Raw genomic sequence first — 13,161 nt, 5'->3', positions numbered from 1 at the left:
GCAGCAATGGTGGGCACTGGCAGCATGTGTGTTTTCCTGCCACCTTGCCTCAGAGGGTGGGGCACCTGCAAAACCCCTCTGGTTCCAGTTCATATTCACTCTCACTCTTCCTCAAGCATCCGTACTCTAGAGCAAGGTGGCATGGCAAAGAAAACGGTAAAGGTAGCAATTAGCTATTTTTTTCATGCCATAGGAGTCAGAGGCTGGGGCAGGGGAAAGGGAGGGGAGCATTAGCTTGGTCCGAGAACGGTGGAGAATGTGCGGAAATTAAGTGGGAGAAGATGACAGTTGTAGGGGAGGGAGAATTAATGGACATTTTTGGCCATATGCAGTGGTTGATAACACATTTCTAAGACACTGGAACTTCGGCCAGTTCTGTCCTATATATCTTAATTAGCGTAAATAGAGCTTCAAGTGGGTGTTAAGCTATGCAAAAAATCCTGTTGTTTTTGTGGAGATTCAGCACTTTCAGTTAAAACAACAACAACCCCACAATACTCAGAAACAATTGTGACTGGACTCTTCAGGACTTCACTGTTTTGAGTTTACCTACCGCACAGGCTGTTGTGAGGATTAAAATTATGGGACCGCTGGGGGTGGGGAACCTTGTTGCCACTGCAACATTCAGACCCTCATCACCACTGAACTGTAGCAGCAAACTACCACCTTGTGGGGCTAACGGTGATAACCAGGTCAAGAATCTTTGCTTTGGCACAAACAGCATTGCTTTCCCCGATTGCATCGAGATGGCTTTTGATTTAAGACTGCAGCCTGCAGCCCTTTGACTGATCGGCTGGAACCCGGGAGGGTTTGGAGTTATTTTCCACCTTCCTCTGGCCTCACCCCTTTTACCCAATCACTGATCCTTTAGTGGTTTCTTGGCTTTTTTGCAGCCTCTCTCCCCCTCTATTCTTAAAGGGCTAAGATGGCCCTCCTAGGGCTTAGTTACTGGCTGAAAGAGCTTTATGCTAATGTATACTGGTATTTTTGGCTCTGCCCCTTGTGCCTTTGGATCAGCCCTGCCCACCACTGGCACACAAACCCCAAGAGCATCTCCAAAATGGCATTCCACACTCTGGGCTGAAAGAGGTTCAATGCCCCTGCCCTAACGGCTCATGGATAAGTGGTGGGGTGGGGGAAAAGAGCCTTGCAGAACTGTAGCACAAGCAGTCTTTTATATGAAAACTGCGATAGTTAGCTTATACTGTACAGTTTGGAAAGCAGCAAATGGAGGCTGAAAGAGCTTTGCTCTTTGGATTGTGGCAAGGAAACTAGAGTCTGTCTTGGTTCACTGAAATGTCTCCACAGCAGGCCAAGATATCCAGGGCTTTCTTTGCAAAGCAACATGCCATTGTGCTGCCGTTTCACTGTCTCTCCCAGGGCTTTGGAGCATTCAGACCATTTCTTTGGTTCCAAAGCAGAGCCAACCCTGAACGGGAAGCCTCTTTATGCAAAGAAGAAACTCCCCATGCAAGGTCTTGGCTTTCCCAGACCTTGTAAGGTACAAATCAGAGCAATGCTATTTACAAGTTGCTTCCACCCAAAGTATAATTCTCCCCCCACCCTGTCCGACCTCAAATGGATGTCATTAAGGGGGGGGGGGTAGAATGAGATAGCATAGCTCAACTTTACACAGCAATCATGCACTCAGAAAAGCAACAGATTTATAGCACTGATAAACAAATACAAGTGATTGCTTCAGATACCAGGGCATATGGTATGGCACCATCACTGTGCATTGGTCTACAAATGGTGTGAATTTATGAAGAAGTACACAACTGGTCAGCTGCATTCAGAACCAAGAGACAGATTCTTGATATTAGAAAGGGGGGCATGAGGATGAGAGGGGACGGTAGCACTGAAGATACTATTTTTGATGGCAGAGGTGTTATACTAGTGTCCCACTGACCTGTCGCTGCCATTCTTGTGTGAACATAAAAAGATCCCTGCTGAATTAGATTAAAGCCCCTTTTAGGACTAGCCTTTTGGGACCATCTTTCACTGGAAAAATGACAAAAGAGCCTCATGTCTAAAGAGGCACAAGATTATTTTTGCCACAAGAAACGTGGCTACTCCTCTGGAAGCAGATACCCCTGAGAAGCCTACAAATAGGATATAAAAGCAACAGCCATTCCTTATTTCAGCCTTCCCCCACCAGATGTCTTGGACTGCAACTCCTATCATTCCCAGCCAGTCCAGCATGATGGGAGTTGTCAGTCCTACACATCTGGAGGGAAGCAGGTGGGGCAAGGCTGCCTTGTCTGTCCCCACTTTCTGGCTTGCCTCCTCACAGATTTTTGTAACTGCACCAAGGCTTTTAAGTCCCAATCACTGATGGCTCCCTTTTTCCCACCAAAGACTAGTTTAATTGTGGCCAATGGGTATTAACATTCATCAGTGTCTAAAAGGTTGGAACACCAGCAGTGCTCATCCACAATTAGGTTAGACCCACTACACATGTCCTGATGAAATGGGACTAATTACCCCCACACCCCCAGTTCCACATGCTTTGTGTTCACCACTTTGCCCATAAGCACCTAAGCAGTGGTATAAAATAGGCACTTTAAATTACCTTGATTGCAAGTACAAGGGAACATAGAAAGATGCCTCATACAGAGTCAGACCAATGGTCCATCTAAGCTCAGTACTATCTACACGGACTGGCTGCAGTTTCAGACAAGTCTACCTGGGAGGTACCAGGAACTGAAAAAGGCATCATTAGCATGCAAAGGAAGGGTTTATCACTGAGCTATGGCCCCTCCAATCAAAAGTACAGGAGACCTACATGAACTGACCCTGCAGACATACTATCTAATACACAGATGGCCAACTTCTGGGAGCTGTACTACACTCTCACTAAATTTGCCGCTGCAGTCAAAGGCAGGGAAACAAGGAAACATACCTTGTTTCCAAGCAGAATCACAACTAATAGACAATGGAAGGCAAACTTCTACCTGGAAAAGCAGCCACATTCATTGTCTTGTACTGCTGACAGCAAGTTGGTTTCTCTAGGCCCTGTACAAAGGGGTATTTCTAATTCTTCGCATGAGTACAGAGAATCATCACTTCAGTTTCAACACCGGCACCATACACACAAGAAGGGACTGCTTTTGGGGTACAATGTCAGGGATTTTAGGACCTGCCCCATGTTAAGAGGGAAAAGGTGTTAACTCATATCTCTATGATTTATTGCCAGAGTTCAATTATGCAAGAGAAAGCAAGAGTTTTAGAAAGTACCAGTTTATTTTATCAAATCAGTGACAGTGAAAACAAAAGCCAATATACAGGAAATATAATCCAAGCAATCAGAGGCAGATGTGGGATTCATGCTTTCCAAGCAATAGTAATAGAAAAGTGTTAAGTGTATACTCCTTCCCACCCACACCCACCCCAAAACTAAACAGTTCCAAGCTAAGCTGTGTTTATTGCAAAGCGGAATCCTTCATACAGACTTAACTTTACCCATATGTTCATCCTAGCAATCTCACAAGGACATAAGAATCATAGCATGAATTCACTGCCCAAAGTAAAAATGGAAGAGCGATCCTTATATTGTCTGGGTCAAGCATTGGTGGAGTCTTGCATAAGCCACTTTTACTAACTAAAGTTAGGCATAAGACAATGTCAAGGGTTTTTTTAAGCTATCGCTCAAAGGAAGGAAGTGGATTAAAAGTTCAAGACTGTGGCAGGACCGGTCTAATCAGAGATGGCATTGGGCAGTGTAATACCCCATCCCCTGCTTGGTAAATTAAAGAGTGCTCACACCTCCTGCTGTATGGGCAGTTCCTTAAAGAAAAAAACAAAAATAGGAGAAGACGGGATATCAGTGCTGATGCAAACAGATCACATCAGAATTAGGAGAGCTCCGCAGATGGAACTTCTGAAGTGACTTGTGTATTTCCTAGTAAACCCAATTATTGAAAAACGCACAACCCGATTCTACACATCACTGCATCAAGGCAGCATTTGACATGATGCAGCATAAGGGTCTAATAATAGCACTGAGCTACATCCCCACCCCATATACAATGAACTAGGGCCTCGACCCAGCAGTTTCACACTACCCTCCAATTCCTGCACAGCACAAGCATGCCATTCAAAAGGTTTTATACTGTTCTGGCATAATCATGGATGCATCAAGATGCATGGACTCGATAGTCTTGTAGGCCCCTTCCAACCGTACTCTTCTAAGATTTCCCCCCAAAACATGCCAACTTCTCCAGTCATTGAATCAAGTAGAACCAGCAAAACCTTTGTTCCCAAAGAACCTCTAAGGCGGGGTGCAAGTTTGAGACCCGCAGGCCAAATCTGGCCTACCTGAGGTCATAATCTGGCCTTCTGGGGTTCCCCAGATGGCCACACCATCTCCCTGTGGCCTCACTCCCTTCCCCCTGACCTGTGATAGTTTGGTGGTTTCCCAGCTTTTGGCAGTTTCGCACCCCATTCTAAAAGTGTGAGATGCTTTTTCTAAGGCTTAGTTACTGGCAGTAGAAGCTTTAAGCTACAATATGCTCGTGTTTTGGCCTCATCCCTTTTGCCTCCAGACTGCCCATCACTGGAATGCGGCACCAGAAATCTTCTGATGTGTAATTTGGACCTCGGGCTGAAAGAATTTCTATGGGCAACAGCAACATGCCACTCAGAATTAGGAAAGCCAGTAGCTGCAATTAAGATTACGAAGGCAGAACAAAACCTACAGCATCAGAGCCTGTTGGAGTCCTCCTAAAAAGGGAACGACTATTTGCAGGGAGAAGTCACTATTCGTACCAGGTGCTTTCAAATTGTGTTCTACATTACCCCTTTAGCAGACAGACACATCTATAGTGGGGTAGCAGTCAACTAAGCTTGTGTCCAAGCTGTGATAACTCTATTCGGAACAGGAAGACATTAAAAGAAACTCCACAAATCAGAGAGAGAGAGAGAGAGAGAGAGAATGAATGAATCCCATCACCCCTGCAGGAAGGCTGCACAAAACCCATTCTGGTATTTTTATAAAAATTGTGCACTTTAATGAAAAAATATAGCTCTATAGCACTGATAATATATTACAAGGCTGAAAAACTGTTCCCCTCCCCCCATTATATTTTAGTTATGTTCAAAGAAATCTGATTTTATATATAAACATTAATTCTAGCAGAAGTTATTGCCTCCAGGATATAATACACAGAATAATGCTTAAATAGTTTTCACAATCATTAGGAGTTTCATTATATTAGTGTTTTACATATAAAAAGAAGAGTTACCAAAAACAGAGCAGCCATCTTAGAAACTATAAATAGTTCTATTTTTTTAAAAAAAAAAAATCAAACACATCTTTGCTTTTATTCTGGAAAAATATATAAATATTCTCTTCTCAATTGCCTAGAGTAACCTATGATATGAGCTGTAACATACTGTAGTTGCTGCTTCAGTTCAGGCAATGAGTGATATGAAATACTAGCCATCTAGAGAGATGTCCAGCAAGAGGAAATAAGGGATTAAAAATTAAGTCATGAAAAACTACAAAAGGATTTAAAAAAAATTAGCAACATTTTCTACAAACTTATATAGGCAGGCTATTTTTATTGAAACCCTCTTATAAAAACAAAAAGGTATTTTTTCAAACTCCATTAGGAAGTGGATACATTCCCCCACAATGTTTTGCTTTTGTAGGCTACTGAGCCCCTTCCCCACCAAAAGAAGGAATCACTTCTTCACATGTAGCCATTCTTCATAGGAAGACCCGAATAATATATAGAGATGCTGACCTCTGCAGGGAGCAGCTTTGCTCTCTACCGAGACTAATTTTACACTGTAGTGTAGGAGATTTCATAAATAAGTCCCTTATAGAAAAAATGCCTTACATGGCTGGCCTGCTGCAGGACAGTCTTCTTACAGGCAGAATTTACACCTTCTACAAAACAAGGCAAGCTGGAGCACTGCAACCTGATGCAAACAGTTTCACATAAAAATCCTTTTACCCAACCAAATATAACATTCGGCAAATTTGCTTTGCATTTTAGAACACTCATATACTCCATATAGGGTCCCCCAGCCCCCAGGATTCTGCCTTCTTATTTTTTTACTTTGCATCCTCATTAAGTTAGTGGGAAGGGTCACAAAGAAAGATTAAAAAAAAAATCACGTTGACATTAGATCCAAGGGAGCATTTGTTTCTGAGCTTCTTGTCCGTGGTCCAAATGCATTTTTTTTTCCTTTTCCTTTTTTACAATGTCCATTTCTCTCAAGTGCGTATGTGGGATTGGCAAGCCTTAGGCGTAGAATTCATTTGTAGGCGCTTTCTTGTAGATTGGCTTCTTGCCAAGGTCGTAACTACCCTCATCCTTTTTCTTCATACGATAGACCAGGAGAAGGATCAGGAAGACAGCGAACAGCAACCCAACTGCTCCACCTGCAATGAGAGCTGGAAGGTGGGGAAGTAACACAGAGTAAGTATTCTGGGAACTGAAGAGTTTTGGACCTACTTCCAACACATCTCATGCCATGCAACTTCCATCTCAACCATCTGCTACTGCATAACTTTGGTAATAACTTCTGGGAGAAATTTTCTGATTCATACTCTGTATTAAATACTGTCTAGCAATATAAAAATCAGAGCTGTTTCTTTTGTTTCTGCTGATGAAGGCCAGAAAGAAGACGTGACAGTTCAGGATTTATTTATTTTTTTTGAAAAGGAGAAAAACTTGTTCAGTTACAAGATAGGGGAAGGATTGGAAAACTTACATAGCAAATTAGAAACAGTGTTGATTTTGGCTTTTCAAATGGATGTTAGCATAACAAGACATGCACAGTGACCTAGGAAAGCAGAAGGGGATTTCTCCATGCCAGTTGCTTTTTGTTTCTCCCTCTTGAGGTGGAGTTCACAAGATTTCAGAATGTTCCTGAGTTAACCCTTTAGATCTAACTCAGTGCTTCACTTAAGTGAAGTTCCCTTATGCGTTTGCTAAGGATTACATCAGACAACTTCACTGGAAATGCCAGGATTTGTAGACTAGGTTTTTAGAAGACAGCAAACATGGGCACAATAGCCCTATTCAGGCATTCAATCTGTGTAGGAAATAAACATGCCAGAACAGTGGTCCCGCCCTGCCCTCGTCCGCACACGTTTCTGTCACCCTGTACTCATGGAGGGCGATGTTCTGAAGAGGAGAGCCTGCTGTATCCATGGAGGTTCTCCACATGAGCCATGATGCTGGAAAATCTGCATTCTGGCTCACATGGAGAGCCTCAACAAATACAAGAGACTCTCCTCTTCAGAATGCCACCCTAGAGCACTCCCTGGCCTCATGTGTTTACTTCCTACACAGACTGAATGCCTGAATTTGGCTATGATTGAAAAGTAAAACATACCAGGGAGGCAGAAAAGATGGTAGCATTATCACACTCACTGCCCCCTTCCCCTTCTGCATTCACAAAGCCCCATGGATTGATCAGGATGTCTACATGATAGTCTATGCATGCAGAGTATGAGATGCATAGGCTCTGCATGCACAATCTGTATCCTACTAAAGTCCAGAGTACAGATCACACATTCATAAGCTAGACAGATAGCCCACTATGCAGATTTTCCATCCAAGTCATGGAGGGTGGGAGCAATGAAGGGACAGAACCAACTTGTGCAATCCCCATCTCCGTGCTTATATTTCATCACTGATCAAAATAGTGGCACAGGGCTCCTTTCTCTAAACACAACTTCTTGTACCCACTCTTATGAAGTTGGGGTGGGGGGAGCAGTGACACATGGGAAAACTTGATCAGGAGACCTCAGCATAAGTGAAATGCACTTTTAAGTAACTGAACATATCCCTTACTTTTTAGGCAGCAGTGAGAGTATGTGACATCAAGTTCTTCAGACCTGTTAGCTACAGTTGGGTACATTCACGTAAGTATTTAGGACTTCTTAAATATGGTGGTTACTTACACCCACTGTTTGCAGGTTTAGCCATGTTGTTTTAACATCTAACTCTTGTTAAAGCTATGCCATCTCCCCACCATCCCTGCATCTTTTGTTTTCTTTGTATTTATGCAATAGTCATCTTTGTTTCGTGTCAGTTCTTTGTATTCCTGATAAAAGGCTTCTCTTCAGATAGCATGAGTTCTTCCCATTTTAGGGAATGGCATATTTAACCTTCATCAAAAGGGTGGTTACCTGCAAGAACTTCTGTTCTCTCGAAGATGCTCCCATTGGCTGTGCTAGCCATTGAGATCTTGTTGGACAGGTCTTCTCCTTCAGGGAGTTCACCCTTGTTGGGAACGATAATCTCATTTTCTACCACAGCTGGTTCACTTCTATCCTTGGTCTCCTTTTTGGAATCAGGGATATAGTTGTCCATAGAGTTCTGAATAAAGGGAAAAGGTGCATCACAGCTTTAGTACACAACTAAGAGCAATACTTCATCATGAAAAGAAAGCAGAGCTGTTGAGCCCAATTCAGGAGCTAGTCTCTTTTCCCCTCGCTCCAAGTGATCGTATCTAGAGGACAACACACCTGGAGGCAATGTGTCAAGACCGACCTACCAGAGCAGAGGCTGAAGAACAGTTCTATGTTAGAATTAATAGGCAGGCAGCACATGAGATTTATATAGCAGGGGCATCCATGCCATATTGCATCACACAGCACGCTAGGAATGGATAGCACTGTCAAGTTTCTAATGTGCTGTTCGTTAGCATAGTACATGCCATTTCTGTTCACTATTTACCTTGTAGAATACACCTTAAAAAGATACCCAGATGTCTTTAGTATGCCCGTGATAAGAATATGCAGATGTACCCAATACCAAAACCTGTTGCCACTTCTCATTTCCAATTCTGAAAGTTACTAGAGAGATTTGATAACATAGTTTAGTAAATACAATTTGCATCTGGTCTTTTTCCAGAAAGTTGGATATATGTCTTTCCATACATATATCTAGAAAGCAACCTAGATGTATGTATGCTGACTGTAAATCCTCAATGGCACATCATCAAGTGAATGGTTACATCAGTAAAGGATAAAATTGATTTTATTTATGTCTTTATTTCAGAAAATGTACATACCACTTTTTTTTTTAAATCCCAAAGCAGTTCACACAAAAAAATAAAAAAAAATAGTAAAACATCTAATTAAAACAGGTGGGCAAACCTCCAGATGTTTTGACCTACATAATCTCTCAGTACTGGCTATGCCTGATAGGGCTAATGTGAGTTGTAGGTCAAAACACCTAGATGGCACAAGCTGGCCACCCCTGAATTAAAATAACCAGGGGTATGGAAAGAACCTGTAAATACCTACCATAGGACTGTCAGTGGCTGAAGCCAAGGCATCCTCAATGTCTGTGTAGTCTGCATGGCATAAAAAGATGGTATTTAATCACTCATCAAAATGAAGAATTACAAACTGCAGCAGTTTACAGTCATTACCTTGATCTGTGTGTTCTTAAGTCGTTTTTGCTAGTTTGCATCAAACAGCATGTAGTCTCTCTGGCACATACCTCTCATTCACATCTCTACCCACCCCTACTTCTCTGACCTAGTGGCTCTTGCACCCAGTTACAAGGACTTCCAATGCAAGTCCACACAGCATGCAGTTTGACTTGCTTTTAAGAGGAGCTGCCCTTTTTGCAAACACCCATTCCTTGAGGATAATTGGCTCATGTAAACCACCAGATCTGCCTCAACGTGTTGTGTGCTAGTTTTGGAGCTTGTTTTTCCTTGAGAACACAATGTGCATGAAGGCAACAAGTTGCTGGAAGGAGCTTGTGTTGGAAAAAGCAGAGAGAACCGAGTGTGGACCATCCTACAGTCGAGGGCATAAGTTAAAGAGAGAAGAAGAAGGAGAAGAGCAGCAGTTTCAGAGCAAATTGACATTAGGGTGGGATGTCAGAGAAAAAGCTTGTCCCAAAAATGGTCTTGATGGGGGTGTCCAAAATAACCACCAGGTAGCAAGTTTCCCTAGTCAGGGTCCAGTTGCTGCAAATTAGTTAGGATATAAATTTCTACAACTGGTTGTTTCAGACAATACAGGACACCCCCTCCCCCATTGTTGGGCTTGTGTGAAAGAAAGGCATGTGAAGTAAAAAAAAGCCAGACATGGGAACCAGATAATATGGACAGGCATTTAGATTTTTAGGAGATTGTGAAACGACGACTCCAACTCCCCCTATTCCATGCACCCCTGGCTTAGGGTGATTTTGAACACATACACCCCCAGGACCAACCCAAGGAATTCAGCACTCTCACCTCCAGTCTAAGTTAGCCAGATGGTCTTCATCTATTAGAGATGTGACCTCAGGTTTATCAGCTTTGGTCTATGACAAGCTCAGGCAACAGCATCACAGATTTATACATGCAAAACGTTGTTTGGTTTTGACCAAGAGACAACTCAGAGCAAAATATACCTTCTTCATTTCCTGAACCTGAGAAGCTATCTTCTTCCTCAATTGTGAAGTCAGGCCTTGAGTCCTCATCATCTGGCAAATCTCCTGAGGGAAATTCTTCAGTGTACAGTTGTGGGCCCATGGTCTCAGTTTCTCTCACCTAAGAAAAAAACAGAAAGGAACAGTCTTGATGGACTAGAGGACAGACAGGTTGTTCCAGAGACAGGCAGAGTTCCAAGATGGCAGCCTTTGTAGCCTGATCAGCTGACTTAGAAGGACAAGAGCAAATGCCACCAGTATTTGTTTCTTTATCAGTTACATACAAGCCTCACACAGAACTGAGTTACTGTAAGACTTACCACTGGAAAGTAGCAATACTGGTACCACTGGGGGTGGGGCAGTAGCACTAGCAGAACATCTAACTGACAGTGCATGTTGTACTATACTGGTGGCATGCCAACACCTTCGATAATTAAGATGAAGGGAACAGTTTCCAGGTTATCACCCGAAAGTAACATCTGCCTCTTTAAAAGCTCAGAGACAACAGGTGAGGACGCAGCTGTTCCATTTGCTGCACTGATCTTGTGGCCCTTTGGGTGCTACTGCATTCACGTCCTGCTTGTGGGCTTCTCATGGGCATCCGGTTGGCTCCTTGTGGGAATAGAACGCTGAACTAAACGGGTCTTTGGTCTGATTTAGGCAGCGTGGCTCTTCTTGTGTTCACCCTCCTCTGCCATATGCTAGGAAGCAAAATAAGATTTGCTTGCTATCACAGACGGGATAGAAGAAGGACTGTGTCCTCTCCTAGTGACAATTTTTAAAGAGGCAGGTACCACTTCAGTTGAAAACCTGGCAGCAGCAACGCTACTTTAAAGGTCTTGCAACCATCTTCCATATTGCTCTATGAAGTTAATGGGAAGAGTGAATGTCTGGCCCATCTTCCCCCACAGTACTGATGCCTCAAACCAGCCATGATTAAAGTGCCACTGTTTGCTTCTCTAATGACTCTGCATTCAAATACCACCATTATACAAGAGTTAAATACGATAGATTTGTTTGCTTTCCCATCTGAAAATTCTACTGACAGAGGATCAAAGGGTTTTGTGTTTTTTTTTTTTGTAATAAATACTCACTTGAATTAAGTACCCCATCAAGAACATTCAGTTTAAAAAGCAAACTCAGCACCTGCCCTTTGAAAATTAAAAAAGAGACCTCAATGCTGGAGCCTAATACAGCCACAGATATGGTATTAGCACAGCAATAGCAGCAAAAGATAAGCTGCTCTATAGTACATAAAAGCCAAAGTGACTTTGCTGAGGTTCAGATGCCAAGCGGCATGATTTTATCAGAGCCCATTTACCCTCCACCTTCAAAGAACCAGGGGCAGCCTGCATTGCTGCTCTGAGATAAGACAACTTCCCCCTGGAGTTCAGCACACCTTGGGTAACACAAGGAGCAGCATGGCAACCTAAATCTGTAGGCAACTGAAGTCCATAATCATTCGGTCTTTTGCTAATTTGGGGACTCTTGTGCCTGTTCCTGGGAGCATGAACTTCACCTGCCTGGATAGAGGAGCTAGAGTTTCCCTGTTGCAAGGCACCTTCATTCATTGAAGAGAAGGATCGGGTTATTAATGATGAGAACTTGCTATGAACAGAGAGAAAAGCTACACGAGGTAGCCTTATGCAGGAAAAGTTGGGGTCCTATCAGAATTCACAGCCGTAGGGATCAAGAGACTGCAGCACCAGTTGGTGGTTTGTATCCAATGTTAGTCCTACTTAGAGTACACTCATTGAAATGACTGGGACTCAAGTCAGATGCAAGCCACTGGCATTAATAAGGAGGAAGGCAGATTAAAAGACAGAGTTGGCAAATCCTTTTGCTACTTCTTTGTCTCAAAGTACAATCTACTCTGTTTAATCTTACAGGCTAGAACTAAGATACCTGACGCACGCTCAGCACTGGTTACAGAAGCTACCAGTGGTTGCAGAAATGCCAAACAGATCAGGCATGGCAGTACCCTGCAGTTGCTTCTAGCCAGGGTAAGTCTCGGCCAGGAGACTCCAGCGAAATGCTGCAAGATCTAGAGACTTTGTATAGAAGGAACTCCTATGAGCAAAACTCTGCAAACAGGATACATTCTGCTGGCAGAATTTGGTCCTTGTTGCCACAGAATTTGGGGTGTATACCTGTGTGTCAGTCATTACCTCACGTACTGTGACCAGCTTTTGTCCCCTTTACAGGGTAGACAGAAACAAGCAGGTGTTGCCTGCTGGGCCACACCTATGTGCCAACTCAAACTATGTTCAGGATGATGAATCACTGACAGAACTTTCTTTTGTGTCTGTCTTTTGCTGACAAGGGACTTGAAAGACTGAGCAGACCTGACGAGAAAATGACTGGGAGAAGAAGATGGTGGTGTGGGAGATGAGAGGATGAACAAAACTAGAGGGAGACATGCACACAGTCACTTGGGTACTTAGGTTAGCTATTGCAAGAGCTCATTTGCAAAGAATGTAGAAATCTTTTAGGGACTGAATGGGGCACTTCATCCTACCAAAGGCTTGACTCAAAATGATGGCAATGAAGTTAGCTGCTAACACCTTAGAAGCCACTGTAATCTAGCAGCCCATCTCTGCCATGCACAAATCACTCAGCATGAGTGACATGCAAGAGCAAAAGCCCCTTATATGTAGAGTAGGGCTACTTTGTTCAGCAGTAACTGTAGTCTTCATCTACAGAATGGTTAGAAAGGAGTTGAGAATAGCCAGTCCCCTGACAGAAGACACAATAGATCCATCCACTA

The 13,161-nt window shown here is 43.1% G+C and overlaps 1 protein-coding gene across 1 annotated transcript in view; it reads right to left on the bottom strand.

Annotated features, from left to right (window-relative positions):
- Positions 1–3,227: 3,227 nt before the first annotated feature.
- The window catches only part of SDC4 (syndecan 4), a 29,236-nt gene continuing 19,302 nt past the window's right edge, over positions 3,228–13,161 (bottom strand). The window contains exons 2-5 of the mRNA XM_084853973.1: positions 10,377–10,515; positions 9,272–9,321; positions 8,150–8,339; positions 3,228–6,403 (exon numbers count right to left, since the gene is read on the bottom strand). Of these exons, the coding sequence (XP_084710099.1) occupies positions 6,252–6,403; positions 8,150–8,339; positions 9,272–9,321; positions 10,377–10,515 (531 nt within the window). The 3' untranslated portion in view covers positions 3,228–6,251. The remainder of the gene's footprint in view (positions 6,404–8,149; positions 8,340–9,271; positions 9,322–10,376; positions 10,516–13,161) is intronic.

The sequence above is a fragment of the Heloderma suspectum genome, chromosome 4 (assembly GCF_057233095.1).
Source record: "Heloderma suspectum isolate Gila_16-S chromosome 4, 16-S_ref, whole genome shotgun sequence".
Classification (NCBI taxonomy): Eukaryota; Metazoa; Chordata; class Lepidosauria; order Squamata; family Helodermatidae; genus Heloderma; species Heloderma suspectum.
The sequence above is the reverse complement of the archived record's forward strand: the minus strand, read 5'-3'. Positions and strand labels throughout refer to the sequence as shown.